This window comes from Gopherus flavomarginatus, chromosome 7 (genome assembly GCF_025201925.1).
Source record: "Gopherus flavomarginatus isolate rGopFla2 chromosome 7, rGopFla2.mat.asm, whole genome shotgun sequence".
NCBI lineage: Eukaryota > Metazoa > Chordata > Testudines > Testudinidae > Gopherus > Gopherus flavomarginatus.
The window spans coordinates 97,451,497-97,474,115 of record NC_066623.1 but is presented as its reverse complement, the minus strand read 5'-3'; the positions used below and the strand labels follow the sequence as shown (position 1 = coordinate 97,474,115).

Below are 22,619 nucleotides of genomic sequence, written 5' to 3'. Positions count from 1 at the left end.
GGCAGCACATTGAGTGCTGAGTGCCCCAGAGTTACCAGGACATCTCCATCCCCAGGGTCTTTGTGAGGAAGGTTTGATACCTATAAGGCATCACTGTGGAATCTGACTGGACCAGCTTGTGCATTGGCACAATGGTGATGGGGTCTTGTCTCTCTACTTTAAGTGCAAGTGCCAAAATGCACAGTTATGTGAACATAGTCCACGCACCAGTGTGTTACCCTAGTGGGAACTTCAGTCTCCCATTTTATTTTCTTGTCTTTCTAAACTCTTTGCTGGAAGCTGGGAATGAGCGACAGGTGTTGGATCTCTTGAGGATTACCTGTTCTGTTCATTTCTTCTAGGGCACCTGGCACTGGCCACTGTCAGAAAACAGGATACTGGGCTAGATGGATCTTTGGTCTGACCCAGTAGGCTGTTCTTATGACTTTGGCTAGCTTCAACTTCCAGCTACTGGATCTTGTTATATCTTTGTCTGCTAGATTGAAGAGTCCTGTATGATCAAATATTATAATTAGAGTATGTGTGTCTTTTAGCTAGATGTCTGTAAATACCATTGTTATTGAGCTGAGCTTTTTCTGTTGATTTTCTGTGCACAAATAAGGATATGTACTGAGTCATTCATAAAAGAAAACACTGATATTTATTCAGCTATATATCATTTTGTAGATGTGCTTAAGCAATTATATTGTTAAGTGCCATAATATAGCATGGTGATTATAGGAATCTCCTTCATTGCATACTGTATAAACTAGTGCTGTGAGTTTGGCTTTCATAGGAACCTTAACCACGTCACGTATCTTAATATTGTTCTTTGTGTTTATCATTTTGTAATGCCTTAAGGAGTCATTTACTTGCCAGAATAAATCTTGGGCCAAATAACTTGTTGTATATCAAGCTTCAAGGAACTGAAAGGCTAGAAGATGATCTGGTCTTGTATTTTTCCAGCCCAATATGTGGTTTCTAGAAGCATTGAAACTGGAAAATGTGAACCCAAATACAAATGTACATAATGGTATATTTATGTTTCACCTGCCCAGTTCTCCGTGCACAATGTATTGCTACTGATACTTTATCAGTTGTTCTTTTATGAATAAATACATGGTTTTTGGTATATTAAATAGTTCTTCAAAAATGTTTCTGGCACGAATTGCCACACTGGAGTAGGCAGCATATACTTCTGATGCTTTGGCTGCTACTGCTGTTTCAAGGCGAGTTGCTGTAGTCACACCCTATTCTGTTAGATAACAGCTTGGGGGTAACATTGTTACTCACTGCTTGTCGAGAAAAAGAATTCTAATTTTAATCTATGAGCGGCTGAAGTGTTTGTGCAAAAAGTAACACTTAAGTATATGCTTGGTGCCTGGTATTTGGAAGGGGATGGTAGTATGGGTCACCACAGTAACTCTCTGTGCTTTTGCTCAGCTGTTGGATTGCTGTGAATATCATAACAATTAGAAAAAGGCCGAAGCCATGAAGTTCAGATTTAAGCAGATGTCCAGATCTGAATCTGGCTTGCCTAAAAGCTTGAGGATGCTTGGATCTATAGTTTTTATTCAGCCCATGATGGAAATAGGGCTGTAGCAAGTTTTGGAGGAGGTTGTTGAGATCCTGAATTTTTTGGTTGATCCTGATCATCCTGTCTCTAATAACAGTTCATTTCTGTACTGTAAGATTCTTATTCTCTCTCTGAAAGACCTCTCAAGTAGCCTGGCTTGCACTGGGATTTCTTTGCCTATCCAGCTGCACAAAAAAAAAAAATTTCCATACAGTTTGTAAGGGTGATGCTTCCAAATGCATAACTTAGCTCACAAAGAGAGAAAATATTAAAACCATAGTCACTGATTTTCTTCAAAAAGCCTTTTTTAAATCCTCGGGTCCCTTAGGCATATGTAGCTTTGCTGTCTTCCTTGCATACTTCACCAACCTTCCTGTGTCGTATCTCAGCAATGCCTCTCCTCAGTTGTTGGAAATTAAGGTTGCTTTCAGGCGTAACTCAAACCCTCCAGACAGAGGAAATAACATGTTTAATAAAGCCTTAAAATAAGAAGTGAAGGGAAAAGTCTCCTGTGTTCCTTGCCACCTTCGCATTGCCTGCAATGCTGTCAGTGATGCACCCACACAGCCTATAAGGGTTTCACTTCCAATTTCAACAGTCACGAAAAGAATTACACACCTTGAACTTCATCCAACTCACAGTCTAATGCACAACGTTAACAGTGACCTCATGCCCCATTGTATAACAGGTTGGCACATCTGATCAGCCTTCCTGTGCAGTAGCTCAGCAATGTCTCGCTTACTATTTATTTATTTTTTACAGATGTCAAGAGCATGTTGTGCATTTTGCAAGACAAATAGATAAATGAGCTCCCCATCCAAAAGACCCTTACGGTGCATCATTAGATAGGACAAGTGTAGGTAGCTGCCATCTGGAAGGGAAGGAGGAGGAAGACCGGCATTACAGAGAGGAAATCCTCCAGGTCCTCAGTTTAGGCAAGGTAGTTAAAATAAATGTTTTTTAAAACAATTATTATTATTGTTTACTCACTTCCTGAATGAGGAGAGGGTAGTGGCTTTGGTGGACCAGATTGGTTTACAATTATTCTGTCTACAATATTATAGCTTACAATTGGAGATACCACTTTTTTAGTTTAAACTGAACACCAGTTATAAAACACTGATCAAATTTTTCAAGAATCAGTTTTATGAAATAAATACTGAAAAACCAGAAAGGGGCACTTTTTTTAATAGAATCCATGCCCCCTTTTCATGAACTATGGGATCAGTTACATGCACCCATTATTACTTCCTATCCATGATTCCTGTTTCAGTTGTGCATAGCATTATACATATTTATTTTAACGTTTGTGTTTATTTCATTGCCAATGGAACAACTGGTGTGTACTCAAATTTCTGCAGTCACAATTGAAGTAAACCTTTAAAAAAGAATGATCTAGGAAATTTCAGGACCCTAAAGTAGCCAAAACAAACACTGCAAATAAATAAAAATATAGACCCAAAACTGACACCCGCATTAATAAACAGTAAAGTTACTCTGTCTCAAATCATAGTCATGGCCATTGATTTCAATGGGACTATTTGTATATAAGAGGAACACAATTTAGCTGTATAATAACAATCAGGGTTTGACATAAACTTAAAAAAGCAAGAAAATACAGTCTGAGTTTATCCTTAATTCATTTTGGTTTTGCTTGGATATTGCAGCACAGATGGTATTTACATCAGTCAGATGGGTTCCAAAAACCCAACCAAAACAGGCCAACCTGCTTATTTTGGGACTTTATGAGGGGTGTCTCCTACTAAAATGTCCAAAGTGACTTCAACCACATGCTGCAACAGCCAAGTTATAAACCCATAAGAAAGTGGGTGTATAATGGAAACAGTGACAGAAGATTTTACATAAAAAACAAACTCCATTTTGCTCAACCTAGCAGTTTGAAAGTGGATGAGCTAAAGAAGTATTTCTCACAATGTTTATGCTGTGAAATGTATTTGAAAGTACAGGTCACAATCTTCAAACTTGGTTGCCTGAAATTAGGCACCTAAACAGGTGACCTGACTTCCAGAATTGTTGAGGATACGTAACTCTGACTGATGTCTGTGGTTGGCTGCAGCGCGGATTACAGTTGCTGAGCTGAGCTGCATGCATTCTAAAGGGAAATATTGCACTGCATATGGATAGCATAGTTCTTCCAGTCCTTAGCCATATTTGTACCTTCAAATGAGTATGGTGGGATTGGTATTTAGCGATTTCAGGCTTTCCTGGTACATATTCCCTTACAGTGCATTTGGTACCATTCTGAAGTCAACTATTTTATGTGCATCTGTATTAAACTTTGAAAACAGTCTGTTAGCTCATACTGGACACGGCTATTAAAGCTGGGCCTGGACCAGCTTGTTCAGTAATGCTGTCTACTGAATTGTGTGCATTTCATCTACATTATTCTATGTTAACATTGTGAGGATCGTCACTGGGGCTCAGCTAATTGAGATTAGTAAGAGGGAGTTGACCTTTATCCAGGGCCGGCGCTTCCATTTAGGCGACCTAGGCAGTCGTCTAGCACACCAGGATTTGGGAGGGCGGCAGACTGCTCCGGTGAACCTCCCGCAGGCTTGCCTGTGGAGGGTCCGCTGGTCCCGCAGCTCCGGTGGAGCATCCACAGGCACGCCTGCGGCAGGTCCACCAAAGCCGCGGGACCAGCTGACCATTCTCAGGAACATCTGCGGGCGGTCGACAGGAGCCGTGGGACCGGCGAGCTGGCCCTGCGCCTAGAGCGCCAAAAACCCTGGCGCCGCTCCTGCCTTTATCACAAGTGTAACCCTGGAGAGAGGATCGAGGAAAACCACGGGGCCCGGAGAAGTAACCTAGCAGCTCTGTATGGTATGTTGAGCTCAGAAAAGGTCAGACAGTAGAAAGAGAAAATATGTACAGTATAGGAAGGAGCTGTGTTAACTTAGGGCAAAATTATGCCTTATGTCAGCAAAAGTGTATTTGTGAGTGAATTTGGAGTGCTGGAGCAATAGCAGTCACTCAGAGAGTTCAGGAGCCCTTCTGCTGGTGCAGGACCGGGTGTAGTCCTGTATCCTCTTGCTTTCTTTAATACATCTGTGCTGAAGACAGCAAGCCTTGCCACAGGTTGAAACCTCAAAAATAAATGCAAAACTCTGCCTCCTGTATTTGAAAGTTTTATGCTATATTCTGAAAATACATATCAGCAAATGTGCATGAGACAATATGTGTTTTGTTCATAGCTTTGATGTGGAAAATGGCCCGTCACCAGGTCGCAGCCCGTTGGACCCCCAGGCCAGCTCTTCTTCAGGACTTGTATTGCATACCACTTTTCCAGGCCACAGCCAGCGCCGGGAGTCATTTCTTTACAGATCAGACAGTGATTATGACTTATCACCAAAGACTATGTCCAGGAACTCCTCTCTTCCAAGTGAACAGTGAGTATGAATCCAGTTTACATCATTCATCACAGTAATGAGACCAAGCACTTTACAAACATCTCTGTAATCTTCATAATACCCCAAAGAGGTAATTATATATTTTACAGAGAGAGAACCTGAGGCAAAGGGGTTTTTATTAAACAACCCAGGCCAAATCAGGAGTTCATGACCCCCAGCCATGTGCTCACAAGACTCAATGTTTTAGCCTATTAAATAAATGTTTCCCAGCTCGTAGAAGAGCATTGCACATCAGCGTTCTGAAATAGCATCATTGTTGTAGTGCCTTTACATGTTACTTGTATAAAAATTGGTTCTTTTTTTAATAGATGAGGTTCATTGTTATTTTCAGCCAAATTATCTAAATCACTTACCTCATATTTCAAATACATTCTTATGTTTTTACATGATATTTAGTTTTTTTATAATGTATGGTTAATATAATACAGTGACCATGGGTGGATGGATGGATAGATAGGATTGGTAAAAAATATGTCATGTACAGGGGCAGCTCGATGTTTTTTGCCACTCCAAGCACGGCAGTCTGGCAGCCTTTGGTCATGCGTATTCAGTGTTTCTGCGGGTGATCTCCCGGTTCTGCGCCTTCAGTGTACCTGCCACCGAATTGCTACCGAAACCGGGGGACTGGTGGACCTCCCGCAGAAACGTTGCCGAAGGCAGCCTGACTGCCGCCCTCACGGTGACCGGCATGCCGCACCCCTTCCCACCCCCACCCCCCCAGCTTGCTGCCCCAGTTACGCGCTTGCTGCGCTGGTGCCTGGAGCCGCCCCTGGTCTGGTAGTTTAAATAGGTTTACTTGATTTGCAGTCTTTTAGTTTAAAGTGCACATTTTAACTTTTTTCTGTTGCCTTTTTCTTGGTGGCTTGATAGGATACCACATGAGAGTGGAGAAACTGGCCTCATTAGACACGCTTTCCATGCTTTTAAATGAAGGCAGGTAACTAAATCTACGTGCCAGTAGTTATATTCCAGCAACTGAATGCCTCTTATTGGGCAAAGACATCAATATTCATAACATTTTATGGAGGGAAAAAACTGAGATAATTTTTCAAGTGAATTTAATTCTGAGGAAAGGTGCCAGAAATTGAAGATTTTTTCTATAGATCAGATGGAACAAGAGGCTGCTGCAGTCCCAGTTTCCCCATGCAGCTCTCCTCATCTTCCCATGACCAGCAGGAACTGTCTCAAGGCAGTTCAGCTACTGGAGGGTAGTTCATTCTTCATGTCTAATCAGTTTTTAGTCTCGTTACAGAGACTACCTAAGGTGTGCAACTAGGGCCGACCACGAAGACAGGTTTTATGATAGAGCTCCTGTTTGAGACCGTTAACTCATTTAATGGGTCACTTAAGCAGCCCCCAATGGTGGTTATTGACGACGAGATTGGATCTGCTGACCTTGAACACAATGTCTATATCCAGTTACCAATTGGCATTAATTTATAAAATAGGTGGTGGTTTCATAAGAAATGGTCTCATAATTAGAAATGGGAGACAGTAAATAGGTAAAGTATAATGGATTATAGTGTGTTTTTGTTTTTCATGAGTGTGAAGGATCTCTCAGACTTCTGTAGAATTTTAATGGAAGTTTATAGGATTTTTATAAACATTTCTAAAGGGCCTTGTGGGGTACCATAGTAATTACTAGCAGAGGGACTATATAAACCTTAGATGCAAAAGTTTCAAAATTAATTAAAGGGATTGGGCCTCTATTTCTTTTTTAAATATTAACCTATTGCTTATTTTAGAGCAGAATTAAGCCCTATTCAGTCCTAAAAAATTGGTATTAATGCACACATAAGAAATTATGTATAAATGCCATGACCTCAAAAAATAACATCACATATATCTAACATTCTTATCAGGAACATGTATAAATTCAAAATGTCAGGCATGGGCTCTTAATGTGAGAGCAAATAAATTTACAAATTAAGAACAGCAGTTATTCTCCATTAAATTCAAAATTTGTCTTTTTCCTCTAAAAACAAAGTTAAATAGATTATTATATATTATATGAATTATAAATATTTTATAGTGTAATAGAAATCTAAAAGTTAGCAAGATGGTCCAGCTATCGTGAGAAATACCTACCAAAAATCTCTAGCTCTAGTTAGCACTTAGCAAATGTTTACATAAGAGACTGTAACATCTCTAAATTATGTAAATAATATATTATAAGATAATAATATGTTTTACATTTGACAAAAATTATCTGCTGAAGCAAAAGGATTTGTTGTAATGGCTAAGGTCAACCAATGCAAATCTGCATACTAAAGTATGTGTGCTATAAAAGCTTTGTATGATATGTACTCAAATGAATAAAATTCTCAGTACATATTTAGTTGATTATAAATACAAATATATAATATTTACCAACCCCTCCACCACCAAAGGTAGTAATGCATTTTGCACAGTGCATATTCTCTAATCTTCCATGATGAAAATCCACAGACAAGTAACAATGTTTAAATAACATTGAAGGCTGTGACACGAATCAACAAAAGCCAGGAAATTCAAAGATAACCTTTACTCAGACTGTTATGCTTTTTTTTCCATCACAGTATGAGTGAGCCACCTTAACCTTGAGTTTCCTGGCATTTATTGCCTTGTGTTACCAAAACTGAGCAGTTGTTCCAGCTTCAGTTGTTTTTTGTCTATGAATGTGCACAGTGACTAGGGGACTTTTCCATCAGGAGCAACCTTTTATGTAATTTAAAGAAACAGTATGTGTAGTAAAGCTTTATTTTTGAATAGTGGGCCTATATGAGAAAACATTGCATTGTAAAATGCTCTTTTTCCGATTTGAAATTAAACTGTATTTGATATAAATAGTTATATTTGCTCATAAATACTAAGGAGCCAGTTTTTAGTTCCAGCCTTGGGTTTTGCTTACACAAGTCAGGCAGTTGGGTACCCAGCTTCCCAAGCTGAATATGCAGATATTGTGTTTGTGTGCACTGAATGGGTGCCCACCCACTTTAGTAGATACATCCATTTGCTAGCAAGCAAAAGTTGCAGCATAAAATAAAAGGCTACCATAATGCTTGGTTTGGCTGACTGTACATTAGTGATTACATTCCTTGCAGAATTTTTACATCATACAATTTGATGAGTATGTGTGTGTACTGTACTAAAATACTGATAATTATTCTCTGACATACGAGTCACACTTTTTTTTTTCATTTATTTTAGACATGGAGATGACTTGATTGTTACACCTTTTGCACAGGTAAATTTCAAATAGTCTCTTTATTCAATTGATAAATTGAATGGAATAGAAAGTTGCCATTCAGCATCTATGCTCTTATATTAATAGAGAGAGAGAGAGAGAGAGAGAAAATTTGCATGTTTGTAAAAAAAATTTTTAAATATTACATGTTTTTGTTTACTTTAGGTCCTGGCAAGTTTACGAAGTGTGAGAAATAACTTTACGTTATTGACAAATTTGCATGGAACATCAAACAAGTAAGCTTTCTGCTTTTAATTTAAATTTGTTTTTAAATACAGTATATACATGTTGGGCCAGATTTTCAATCTGAATTCAATCCAGTTTCCATTTGTTCAGGCACAATTTTCCACCTGCTAAGAACTGTGTCTAGTTTTGTCCATGGGATGAACTTCAAAAAAAGTATTCATATTTAGATCATAACCTTTTTGGTTTGGGACTGTCTACTACTCTTTGTTTGCCTGGTGCAGGGGGACCCAAATTCTTGGTTGGTCTCCAGGCATTACTGTAATAAACATAATTACTACTAATAATATGTCTAACTACTAATATTTGTGCTTGTTATTCGGTACATATGCAAAAATGAAGATTAGTGCTGGAAAATTGGCCCATTGTGAGAGTATCTAATGCAGAGGCATAAGTATGTTCTAACATTTAGAAAATTACCCGTTAGCTCATTTGTATGTTACTTCAGAACTTAGCTACTAGATGGCAAACTTCACTGTAATTTATGTCAAATAAAGTTGTACAAATATAAATCTCAGGATGAGAAAATTACTGGCAGTACATTTGGAGATATATTTTATTATGGCATTTACATTTCCTAGTATTGCTTGTATATGAATATTGATATTTCAAAACCGGAAAATTTGATTATAATTAATGGTGAACAAAATGCAAAGAATTCTCCTTTCTGGTGCAGATAAGTCTCTAAAATTGGAATGCAAATAGAAAGTTTATCAGCACCTTTGCAAGTTTTGTTCTTCTTCTTTGTGTCCCATCCTTGGTCATTCCTGCTCCATCCGTTCTTGCAGATCAGTTGATTCCTTCCCTTTTATTTTCATTTCTTCCCCTTTCCCAAACCTGCCTGCTGCCATTACTGCCTCTCTTCATCTGAAAACAATGCATTGGCTCTCAGGAGAGTAGAAATTAGAACCAGGTGACTGTGCTGAATGGGGTCAGGTGATGGAGCAGCTGGAGCTGATGGCCCTTTGTGTGTGTGTGAAGAGAACAGCCTTGGAACACAGCAGCCCAGGAGCCACTTCTCCTTTAAGAAGAGGAAGAAAGGATTCAGGAGCAGAGCAGCCCAAATAATATTAACTGTCCATTCCAGTAGGGAAGTAGGGGGAAGGCAGAAAAGCCAGGGTACTGCTGCTCTTTGGTCAGGCTGGAGCAAGGGCACAGAGTGGCTGAAGATAGAGCAATTCCCAAGAAAGGGGATGGGTGGCACATCATCCTGTGCTGAGCCTAGAAAAATATCTCAGTAAGCCTGCATAGCCTAATTTTTTTATTTTTTTAAGCTTCTGCTTGCAGTTTCCAGCAGCAACAGCAGAGAGCACCAGTGTGATTCTTCCAGCACAGGGGACTGTTTTTCTCTCCCCATCCTACCTTGGACTTGTCCATTATTTAATGCTGCCCCTGGAAAGAGCTTGGTCTTTGAGAGGATGGGGAGGTCTGTACAGTGAGAGGCCTGAGCTCTGGGACCTGCATTCTAGACTATCACAGGCTGCCCCAAGGCCCTCCTCTCCTTTCCTTGTTCCCTGCCCAGGAGGCAAAGAACGAGCCTTTTCCCAGAATGCCAGCCTTGAGGAGGGGGGACGAGAAAGCCCCTGGCCTCAGGGAGAATGGGAGAGAAGAACCCGCTGGTTCCTGGTGGGGCAGAATCTCCAGAGAGAGAGGGGCTGGATATATTTGGGACAGAGGGGAATGCTTAGTGATGGTGAGCAACTGTGAAGGGGCAACTGATGGACTTGAGTGATTTGTGGGAAAGTCCGGGGAGCAAGAGGAAGTGATGCTGCACACTAGAGTTTTCAGAAAGAGAGAACCATGCACTGGATAGTGCTCCTGGGACTGACCTCGGATCCCACCTACTCTCTGCCCCTGACTGAGCTAACTCTTCATCTGTCTGCAATGCCGTCCCTAGCTTAATAACCCTATCTGGCATGATAAACAGGGAAAAAAAAAAAAGGGTAACTAGGAGGGAGGAAGAAATAATATTTATAAACTATCATTTTAAAAAGATGAGTTATCATCCAGTTTGCCACTCTGGATTTCCCAGCCTTTTATTAGAAGCACAGTATTCTGTTTCAGACCAGACCCATTAGTCACATTTGACTAATCTGTAGGATCAACCGATATCATTTTCAGTCATTTATTAAAGAAACTGCTCCTCTCTCTCTCTCTCTCTATATATATATATATATATATATTTACACACACACGCACACACACACGAGCTAGAGAGGCAGTTTCATTAGTACATGACTGAAAACGACACATAATATCAGATGAAAATATATTTACAAGTAAAATCCGGAGTAGTACGTACAATAAACTTAATTTTAAATCTAAAGTGCTCAGCATGTTAATTTTCATTTTAAGGTTTTTTTTTCTAATGTGGAGTAGAAAGCATTGGAACCAAGTAAAATGTTCTCCTAACTCCCTTGCCCTGAACATTTTCCCCCCAGTCAAAGGGATCTTTTGTGCCTGTGTTCTGCTTTGAAATAGCCACTTTGTATGAAGTCACCATTAATATCATTTCTGGGTTAGTTGGCGGTATCATTGAAAAGTACTATCTGGTAGGTCCTTGGAATTTTGCTCTTGAAATTGTCTGTTTTAGATGATAGCTATTTAGTTTCTCTAACATTTTCTGACACAGTATCCCACTTTCATTTGCATATAACTTTGAAAACTTTAATCTTCCAGAGTAAAATTTCCCATGCTTTATGTCTGCCTCGGTGGTATTTTTTTTTTTTAATTTTTTAAAGTTTAAAATTTTTAAACAAGCCATTTTCAGAGGGACGGTAGATAAAAATTGATAGTTCTGGTTAGGTTTTTAAAAAAAGAGTTTCAGATCATTTTTGAACAGCTGTAGCATCTCAAAGGTTTGGAGTCGCAATCTGCAGTTCCACAGGGGTGGTAACCTTGAAGTCAGAGAGGTGTCTTTCCTTGTTCTGTGAATATAATCCCAGACTGGTCTGAGTTATAAACCATAGAAAATCATTATTTGCACAGCTAAAGTAGAACTCATTCACTTGAAACATTATATATCAAACACTCCAAATTGGTGGTGGTGTGTGTTCACTTCCCAGGACCTGTGTACTTCCTGCATTGTTTCCAAACAACTGCACAGAACGACACCTAGGCAGAATGCATCCAGATCGTGCTCCTCCCCGTCAAAATATCCTTTGGCTCAGAGGGAGGAACACTGGGCTGGTGCAATTTTGTAGTATAAATTTGAATTCTGTATCCGGGATGGGTCAGTATTATAGAGCAGTAGGTCTCTTTTTTTATCAAACTTAGGTGGTTTGCCTTTCCACCACTAGGTTGTGATAGAGGCCAGGATGAAAATAACATGGAGTTGTGCTGGTTACATGGGGAAGCAGAATTATGACGATTTTACAGAGATGGTGACTGTCCTCTTAATTAACAGGAATTTACCCCTTTTCAAAGAGGTTGTGTTTTGGGGCCAGATTTTCCAATGAACTCAAGAGTCAGATTTTCAAGTGCTCAGCACCGACAGTTGGGAGCAGATTTTCAAAATAATTTAGCATCCAACATACTCCCCAAAATGCTGAACTCTTCTGAGAGTCTAGTTGCATATTTAAATTTCCCACATGGGAGCTGAGCTCTTGAAAATCTGACCCTGTTTTGTGGGTGCTGAGCCTTCCGGAAATTCTGGTTGTAGGGATTAATTTGGTCCCTCCTTGCCTCTGGGGCGCTAGGTGACGTTGGCTAAAAATGACTTTTTCCATGCATATTTCGGAAAAAGATTGCACCATTTCGCTGTAATGTGAACCTTGCCAGGTCATCTAGCTCTTCGTGACCTCCAGAGTTACCTAGATCTTTGTGACCTGCAGATTGGATTACAGTAATGTGCCCTACTTGGGGAGCCTGAAGCTACAACTGCAGCTGAATGAAGCAGCTCACTTGTGTTTTTAGCTTCAGGGAGCTCATTACACCCGTGCTCCAAAGACAGCACTGTCTCCTTATTTGCTTCCAGGTGGAGTTTACAGTGTGGAAAGTGATCTTTAAAGCCATATAAGTCTTGTATTTCCCGAGAGACAGATCTTGATTCAGGAGTTCAGTGCCCCCATTTGTTGGAGAGAACCTGAGTTTGCTGATCTTCAGTGCATTTCTGATTGTGGCAAAGGTAGTGAGGGATGATGTTACTGATCTTTTTGTCGCTAACTGGCGTGTGTTCTGTTCATAATTTATGCATGTGTAGCTGGAAGGCATGAGATGTGTGGATTTTTTAAAATTAAAAAGAGACAGATTCCAAATTGTTCATCAACCACTAATTTCACTTTGCAGTGTTTTGGGATTCTAGTCAGCATGAAAGGTATTTCATACCTAAAGAAGAAGGCAAACCACATTGTTTGTACTGATAATACTGTATAAATGTTTTATTCTTTATTCCTCCACAGGAGGTCTCCAGCAGCAAGTCAGCCACCAGTCTCCAGAGTTAGCCTGCAAGGTATGAATGTGATTTGTAATCACTTGAAAGTTTCGAAGTAAACTGTATGTCCCTTGTTATATATCATACTGTTAAAACTGGGATCTCTTGTTTTATAAGATATCTTGCCTGATTCTCCTCTCTCACTGATGTAAATTGGGTATACGTAATCAGACCCATATTTTTTTTTATATATAGTCTTGTTCTTATTTTTACCCTTTATGTGCAAGAAGAACATTGTAATTTTGGGCGGTAAGCCACGGCTGTAGAAGGTAATTAATTTGTTATCCTTAGGATTCCCTATTCTATATAGGCCTGGACAGGCCCTATATGACAAAACTTAAACAGGCTCAGACATAGCTATATATTTTACATTTGTTTTAATTTGAGTTTGTTTCCACTGGAACTGCATAAGAGCTAAAATCAAAGGTTAAATCCTGAAGACCTTTTTCAGGCAAAATTACTATTGTCTTCATTAGAATGTTCTGGAGTGTTTTAAAAAAATCTTTTATTCAGTGACAAAGAGAGAGAATGCATGCCAGTGGATTGAATTAATTCTTATTAATTAATTAATTCTTATTAATTAATTTACTGGGACCAGATGGCATTCACCCAAGAGTTCTGAAAGAACTCAAATGTGAAATTGTGAAACTATTAACTATGGTTTGTAACCTGTCCTTTAAATCACCTTCTGTACCCAATGACTGGAAGCTAGCTAATGTAATGCCAATATTTAGAAAGGACTCTAGAGGTGATCCCGGCAATTACAGACTGTTAAGTCTAATGTCAGTACCAGGCAAATTAGTTGAAACAAGAGTAAAGAATAAAATAGTCAGACACATAGAAGAACATAAATTGTTGGGCAAAAGTCAACATGGTTTCTGTAAAGGGAAGTCATGTCTTACTAATCTATTAGAGTTTTTTGAAGGGGTCAACAAACATGTGGACAAGGGAGATTCAGTGGACATAGTATACTTAGATTTCCAGAAATCCTTTGACAAGGTCACTCACCAAAGGCTCTTACGTAAATTACGTTTTCATGGGATAAGAGAGAAGATCCTTTCATGGATTGAGAACTGGTTAAAAGACTCGGAACAAAAGGTAGGAATAAATGATAAATTTTCAGAATGGAGAGGGGTAACTGGTGGTGTTCCCCAAGGGTCAGTCCTAGGACCAATCCTATCCAACTTATTCATAAATGATCTGGCGAAAGGGGTAAACAGTGAGGTGGCAAAGTTTGCAGATGATACTAAACTGCTCAAGATAGTTAAGACCAAAGCAAACTGTGAAGAACTTCAAAAAGTTCTCACAAAACTAAGTGATTGGGTAACAAAATGGCAAATTAAATTTAATGTGGATAAATGTAAAGTAATGCACATTGGAAGAATTAACCCCAATTATACATACAGTATGGTGGGGGCTAATTTAGCTACAACTAATCAGGAAAGAGATCTTGGAGTCATCATGGATAGTTCTCTGAAGACGTCCACACAGTGTGCAGCAGCAGTCAAGAAAGCAAACAGGATGTTAGGAATCATTAAAAAAGGATAGAGACTAAGACAGAGAATATCTTATTGCCCTTATATAAATCCATGGTATGCCCACATCTTGAATACTGCGTACAGATGTGGTCTCCTCATCTCAAAAAAGATATACTGGCATTAGAAAAGTTTCAGAGAAGGGCAGCTAAAATTATTAGGGGTTTGGAACAGGTCCCATATAAGGAGAGCTTAAAGAGGCTAGGACTTTTCAGCTTGGAAAAGAGAAGACTAAGGGGGGATATGATAGAGATATATAAAATCATAGTGGTGTGGAGAAAGTGAATAAGAAAAAGTTATTTACTTTTCCCCATAAAAGAACTAGGGGCCAGCAAATGAAATTAATAAGCAGCAGGTTTAAAACAAATAAAAAGAAGTTCTTCACACAGTGCACCGTCAACTTGTGGAACTCCTTGCCTGAGGAGGTTGTGAAGGCAAGGACTATAACAGGCTTTAAAAGAGAACTGGATAAATTCGTGGAGGTTAAGTCCATTAATGGATATTAGCCAGGATGGGTAAGAAATGGTGTCCCTAACCTCTGTTTGTCAGAGAGTGGAGATGGATGGCAGGAGAGAGAGATCACTTGATCATTGCCTGTTTGGTTCACTCCCTCTGGGGCACCTGGCAGTGGCCACTGTCAGTAGACAGGATACTGGGCTAGATGGACCCTTGTATGGCCGTTCTTATGTTCTTAAACACATGTAGTTTATTGTCCGAATTACCTCAAAGCAGTGTTCAGACTTAGAGAATATTATAGAAGTTTCACGGGCACAATGATTCAACTGTTGAAGATGGATGCCCCATTTGTTGCTGTTGTAGGCAATTGTTATTGAACGCTGCACCTTCTTGCTACAGAGTAACAGCCCCTACATTAGCAAAAGGTTTCATTCAGCCATACTGTCAGGGCTGACCCTATTCATTTTGCTGCTCTGTGTGTTCACTTCTTTCCCCACTCTCCACTAATCCATCTCTTGAATCCCACCCCAAGTTTTATAGGGTTATTTAATATTTTCCCATTAATATTTCTCTGATTGTGGTTTTAGATTCACTTGTTCCCCTTTAAGTATGTATGTTCCTTCTTTTTCCCTTTTCCCCTTCACTCTTTCTTGGTGAATCTTTTCCTCCTTTTTGTCTTCCTGTTTTCCCCTCTGAAAAATTTCCCTTAGTGTATACTTTTCCATTATTGCGATTCCCTCTGCCCATTCCACTTTTCCCAGGTTTTGTTTTTACCAGTCTCTGCCTGCCTCTCTCTCTCTTTTCCCTGTCACTATCTCCTTTCTTTTTTTCATTTTCCAGACATTCCTATTATATATCCTAACTGCTCCCTTTCACGTGTACCCTATCACTCAGACTTGTGCACACATGCTTCTTCCCCCTCAGAGACTAACACAGAGGGGTTCTGGGTTCTCTTTGGTCTTGGAGGGGAATAATATTAAGCCAAGTCTTCAGAGGGAGTGTACCAATCAGGGCTGAGCTGAGCTCACACTGCCAGGGTTAGTCTTACTACACAGAGCAAAGTGAGTCCCAATCAATAGTTCAGCACCTGTTCTACCACAGTCTCTGCTGGAGTTGAGGGCAGATGGGAGCGGAGTGTGCAGTCTCTGCTTTCGGGCAAAAGAGGAGCAGCAAAGGGAGGCAGAGGGTGAGAGCAATCCTTGCGGGTGACAGGAGAGCAACGGAACATAGGTGAAGAAGCAGAGAGAGGGATCAGCTACTGGGGTGTGGGAGGCAGAAGGAGGAAGCTGCGTCTTGAAGGGTATTTGTTTATTTTTTCCAGGTTAGTTTATTGTCTATTCTCTCTCCCTCACCGTCCTGCATCTTGCTAACCAAAGCAGCAACATGGTGCACCTGTAGGGCAGGGACAGCCCTGTTTGCAGCATATGAAGCTTTATTTCCTACCAATAAACCGATGTGGATGTGAAACCATTCATAAAATTTTATCTTCTCATTTTCAGTAATTATGGGCAAGGAGTGACTGCTGAAGGGTGATTTTCATATTGGGTGCTATTCACTGGCGGCTGGATTAATAGCTAACATAGTCATTTGATTTTTCCTAACATGATCCATATTTTGTGGTATAGAAATTTATTATATTGGAGGTTTTTCTGGTAGGTTAGTCAAAAAATAACTAACGCCTCTCATGCAAAAGCCTCTAATGCAGTGTTCACATATGATCTTAAACTCATCATTTGCTCACTGTCATATTCACAGCATTCAGATAGGATTAAGAGGAACACAATTCATCACTTTTATCTGTAAATTATGATTTTAGTAGGACTTTTGTCTTATATGCCTTATTAGAAAGTCCTATGCAATTTAATAGAGAATGATAACCTTACCATAGAACTTTTGTATACCACTTACTGAATCTTATAGCAAAGATATTATTCTCTGTTCAATTCTGTACATATTTAGAATAGTTTCGATAGACCCTTATTTCTGCATTTACAGAGAAATTATAGGGATTTGCACTGTTGCCAGCTCTTGAGATTTTATCATGAGTCTCATGATATTTGGCATTTTGCTGAAAGCCCCAGCACCTTGAGTCATGTGATTTTTATGAATCTCTCTGCTCTTTTTTTTTCCTCCTGGCCTTTGTGGTTCTGAAGAAAAGCATGAAAACATGAACACTAAAAACTCAAAAACCAGAAGACAAATGAAAAGATACCCAACATTTATTATTTTTAAACCTGTCTCATGATTTTTGAATTGTTGAGGTTAGTAATACTGATATTACTACATTTATCTTACATTCAGATAACTTATGCTAGACATAAGAGCATATCTTGGTATTTAACCATGATATAAAGGAGACATGCATTTTATTATCAGTATGTGGATTTATTTTTATCTTGGTATTACAAAATGGCAATGAAGCAAAATTGTACCTCATTTTAGTGTTTAGGGCCTGAGGTTGAGCAGTGAGCACCCTCCGGCACATTGGAAATTTGGCGCCTGTAGCTCCAGCCCTGGAGTCAGTGCCTGTACAAGGAGCCACATATTAACTTCTGAAGAGCAGCATCTGATTCCGGAGCCACAGGCTGGCCACCCCTTGTTTAGAGAAAAGGGGAATAATCCTTCTCTCAGATGGATCTTAGATTAGAATAGCACCCAGAGGATTTATTGTCCATGTTTCCCATGTAAACTCTGTGGGTTGAATCCTAGCCCTGCTGAAGTCAAGTGGAGTTTTGCCTTTGACTTCAGTGGAGCCAGGATTTCGTGCCATATTGCTTAGTGCTTATGCCATAGGTTTTACCAACTTTACCCTAGCTGTCCACCCTTACAATTAGATAAGTGAAGTGAAGATAGACTAGAGATTAGGTAAGTAAATTAAATAGTATTTTTAGCGCAGCATTCTTGAGTAGGGAGACCTTGCTAGATTTTATTTGGTTTCCATGCCAGTGTAACACCAGCAGACTCCAGTTGTCATCATGCTGGATTGAACCTGGGAGCTAAATAAATGAGCCTCTACTGCATGAGCTGAAAGCTATGTGGCTGTTAGCTCAGGCTGTGGAGCAGACTCATTTCTCTCTCTCTCTGCCCCAGTTCCTTCGCATCCTGTGACACTCCAGTAGGACGCCAATCCCTCATTGCCTCAGGCTCAAACCTCTGATAGATCTGCCCCACCTCGCGATCCAATGCAACCCTTAACTTTGATGATCCAGTTTCTTAGTTATGCTCTCTGTGTTAAGTGCACCCACTAATCAATGTGGCCCAGTGTCCATAGCCATAATACATAATTCAACACCATGTAATCTTTGGCTAAGCAGCTTATCTTTATTATCATTGGACTGGGAGTCTGAGGGGCTGCTTATGCTACTTTAGCCACAGTTGATTTTTGTGGTAAATTATGCCCTGGACTTGTTGCCTCCCTGTACCTCATGTATAAAGTGTAAGGGAATGGCATCGGAGTGGAGAGTGTTGATTAACAAATGCTCACATGCTTTCGTCAGAGATATGCCTAACTAAAAGGGGCAGAATAGGGTGTCCATAGTGTCCTTTATCCTACACGAATGTATGAATGTCACATATCCCAAGACCAGCCTGAGTTCTGATCTTATTTAACTGCTGCACTGAAAGTGATCAGCAGTTAGTATTCCCACTTTTTTGTCCATACTGTCTGTCTGTCCTTCACCATGCCACTGATGGTTACTATATAGCCCACACCTACCTGAAGTTTGCATTGATTATTGCCTGACAGTACCCAGCCACATGCACTGTTACATACTGTAACTTTTAACTCTAGGGGGGAAATCTAATGCCCGTTGAATATTAAGTTTCTTTATTTTTCCAGAGTGGTCACACCTTTTGCCTGAATAGGGCTGTCATTTGAAAGATATGAAAGGGAGAAGACAGTTCCCTATCTGAATACTTCTAATGTTGTGCCAGCTTTATTTCCTATGTCTCTTGAAAGTTTCACAGAGGGATCTGTAAAGCATTCTGCCTGCATTTAGCCTGTGCTGGATCCTTAGAGATGAAAAATGTAATTTTAAATCAAAATTTGTTTATATATTTAAGGTTACGTGTTTATTATAGATCTGCCATTGTCATACTTTGATTCATGGATTCAGCACCATCAATTGACGTCAGTACGAACATCTCACATTCATTTCCTTTTGTCATTAGCAGCGTGATTTATATCCTGTTATGAAAAGTACAAAATGCGTGATTTAAAGCAAACTAGTATAAATTAATGAAATTATCCTTGAGCTGTGGTGGGAATAGAGATTACATTCAGCACTTACACTGGACATAACATGCCAGTTGTTGCCAAACTGGAAGTTTACAGGATTTGGCAATTGTTTAAAATAAAGGACCAAATTCATCCCTGGTGTGTTCCCATGGAAATGCACCAAGGATGATTTTGGCTTAGTGTGGAATGAATAAACTATAACAAATTACGCAGTTTGTTTTTTTGTCTTTGTTTTCCTTTAGACCATGAAAAGCCTGACCACAGTTTATATGTGACAAGCCACTAAAATGTTGATAGTGATGTCACTGTCAGTGTCAAACTTTTCTTAATGTTATAACCACAATCATAAAAGGAAGCGCAACACATAGTGAACATCCTGCGTTTTGTCCTTGCTATCAGTTTAAGCAAATCTGGCAGATTTTTCTGTTGTTTGGTTATAAATGCAGATTATGGGACCAGGCAGAATTCTTTTATGAATTAAATAAAAAATGTTAAAATTAAATATGTGACTGTAGCAGAAACAACAAGTACAACCCCAAAACCCAGATCTGTCATTGGCACAGTTATTTCACAATTAGAAATGAGAACAGTTAAAGACAACAAACCTTAATACATATTAATACAAGCAGTACCCAATTGCATTTTTAATGATGTAGAAGCATGTTAATGTGATCTCAACTGCATTCTGTAAATTCACTTTTTTTACAATGATCTTATTTCCAATGTTAAAACTACCTAATTTGTTGGTGTGATTTATTACCCAGGTGTGGCAAAATTCCTGCTGCACCACACCATCTTCTCCCCCGCCCCAAGTGTCTGTATGTGACATGCAACAGCTGTGCCTCAGTTTCCCCATGTGGCCTTTGACCTTTTTCAGCCATTGACATGACCTGGCCCTCTGGACAAACTGGGTAATGGAGTCCAGCACTATTTAAGGTCTCAGACTTAAAGTCAAACAGAAAATAGCAAAACAATTGAATCTTCAGCTCATCTGAACTCAGCTGATAACCTTCTTCTTTGCAGGCTAGTCCCAGCTTCAAACAATCCTAGCACTGACCCAGCTTTATTGGTTTCACTCCCACCACTTCGGGGTATCACTCTCTCCCTCTACTCAGGGTTTCAGGTAGGCTACAGTCCCTGATTGGCCCCTATCACCAGCTCAGGACTCAGCTTCCAAGGCTTCTCTCAGCTCAAGGGAAAGTTCCCAGGTACCCAATTCCAGGTTTACAGTGGCACCAGGGAGCCGGGTCCATGCTCAGAAGTGGCCCTGGCCTGCTCTGCTTGTACTGTGCAGAGACCCCACCAGCACGCTGCCTCCTCCCCGCCTATCACTTGCTCCTCTCAGCCTGCCCGCCGGCCGACCGAGCACTCCTCTCTGCTTCCTGACCGGACCCCAGCACACCTCCAGCTCCGGGCAGTCTCTGCTTCCCGCCACCTGTGGGGCTCTGCCTGTCTTGCCAGAGCTGAGCCGCCTGGGAGTGGTATAGAAGCCTGGCCAGCCTGGTTGATCGTGCCACTCCAGAGGGGCCGGAGCAATTGCTGGCCCCGGGACCAGTCCTGGCTGCGCTGCTGGCTCAGCCCGGCAGACACAGTCACCTCCCAGCAGGGCTGGTGAGTGCGGACAGGAGGCAGGGCATGGGGGAGTGGGTCTGTGGGAGGTCTGGGGAGGGTGCTGGGCTGTGAGGGGGCGGGGAAGATCTGTGTGTGTTGGGGCACTAGGGAGTGGGGGTTCTGTGTGGGGTACTGAGCAGTTATGGTGGGGCTGTGGGCAGGGGGGCACTGGACAGGGGTCATGATATGCTGGGCGTTGTGCATTTGTGGGAGGGTTGGGTGGGGGTTCTGAGTCCATAGTGAGTCCAGGGGAGTTCTGGCCATCGAGAGTCAGGGGAGTGTTGGGCAGGGCGATTGTGTGGCGCAGCATGGACACCACCACCCCGGACAGGAAGGGGCTGGCTGGCAGCACAGAACCGGGCTAGTTTGTGAATAGTGCCCTCACACTGGGCTGGGCAGAGCGGTGCTGCCCCTGCCATGCCATGCCCTTGGCTGGCCCCTTGCTCCAAGGACTGACGCCCCCCGTGCCATGTGCCATTGCTCCTATGGGGGCCCACAAATATATTTGGCGCTGGGTCCACAAAAGGTTAATCGAGCCCTGCGATACCTCTCATCTGGGTCTCTTTCTGGTCCCTCCTGCAGCCCCTCCCTGCCAGGGTTTGATCACCTGTTTGCCTGACACCACTCCAGGTGCAGCCAGGTAGCTTAACTGGCTTCTCAGACCACTTTAACTCTTTTGTCACTGTATGCGGTTGTACATCCCGTCACACCAGGTTGTAATACGTATTTTGGGTTCACTGTTCTTTCCTTCATACACTACAAAGAAAGTAGTGGTCAGATCTTCAAAGGACCAAATGCTGTGCTCTGTTTTTCCCTAGTAGGTTGCACCAGGGTAATTGAGAAGAAAATTGTCCCATATGGATTGAGTAAGGGGTTTTGTCTCTCATCACTTTCATTCAGAGCGCAGTGATGTGTGGGAGATCAGCTTTTCTAAGTACAGAAGAAGATATGGGGAAGGAGTAAAACGTTTTACAGGCATTTAATTGTGAGAAATATATCTGTTCACTGAATAATAAACTGACAGGTGATTTTGGATATTGCCACATAGTGGCCATAAGGACTAGATTGTGCCCTACTCCTGCATGGATGAGCAGGGGTAAGATGCAAGGACTCACCCCTTAGATCCCTTGTGTTTGGATCAGATGCAGCCCTGGTCTCCATGCTCAAGGGAATAGGAGTTACGATTTTTATATACGTATATACTGATTTAGTGCCCCAAAGCTTGGCTTCCTGCTAGCCACCAAGGGATGCACAGCATCACAAAGGGGTAGGGACAGGGCCGGCTCTAGCAATTTCGCTGCCCCAAGCACGGCGGCACGCCGTGGGGGGCGCTCTGCCGCTCGCTGGTCCCGCGGCTCCGGTGGACCTCCTGCAGGCATGCCTGCGGATGCTCCACCGGAGCCGCGGGACCAGCGGACCCTCGGCAGGCACACCTGCGGGAGGTCCACCGGAGCCGCCTGCCACCCTCCCGGCAACCGGCAGAGCGCCCCCCCGCGGCGTGCCGCCCCAAGCACACGCTTGGCGCGCTGTGGCCTGGAGCCAGCCCTGGGTAGGGAGAAGGCAGGGCTGTGGCTAGATGCACAGGGGGAGCACTACTCTAACCTAAAGGTGTTATCGTTGTCCTACCTCTTATTCCCCTTTATCTTCATCCTCTAGCTCCTTTCCCTCAGCCTTCAAGCTGTTCTTTTCCTTATATTTCAGCTTCAAGCCCCTTCTATGTGTTGTGTATTCAATTTACCTCTACTTCCTCTTTTGTTCTTCTCCAGTTCATCTCTCTCTCTCTCGCTCTCATATAAAGGACGACTAAGGTCACTAAGATCCCTAATGATCGCTCCTTCCATGCAAAGAGATGAGCCTTTCCACGGCGCTAACTTTTCTGAGCACCTTGGACAC

The 22,619-nt window shown here is 41.4% G+C and overlaps 1 protein-coding gene across 3 annotated transcripts in view; it reads left to right on the top strand.

Moving 5' to 3' along the window:
* PDE4B (phosphodiesterase 4B) overlaps nt 1-22,619 on the top strand; it is a 377,221-nt gene that overhangs the window by 281,874 nt on the left and 72,728 nt on the right. For all 3 annotated transcript variants that reach the window (XM_050962921.1, XM_050962920.1, XM_050962922.1), the window contains 4 exons: nt 4,771-4,965; nt 8,176-8,212; nt 8,378-8,448; nt 12,856-12,905. In XM_050962921.1, the coding sequence (XP_050818878.1) occupies nt 4,771-4,965; nt 8,176-8,212; nt 8,378-8,448; nt 12,856-12,905 (353 nt within the window). The remainder of the gene's footprint in view (nt 1-4,770; nt 4,966-8,175; nt 8,213-8,377; nt 8,449-12,855; nt 12,906-22,619) is intronic.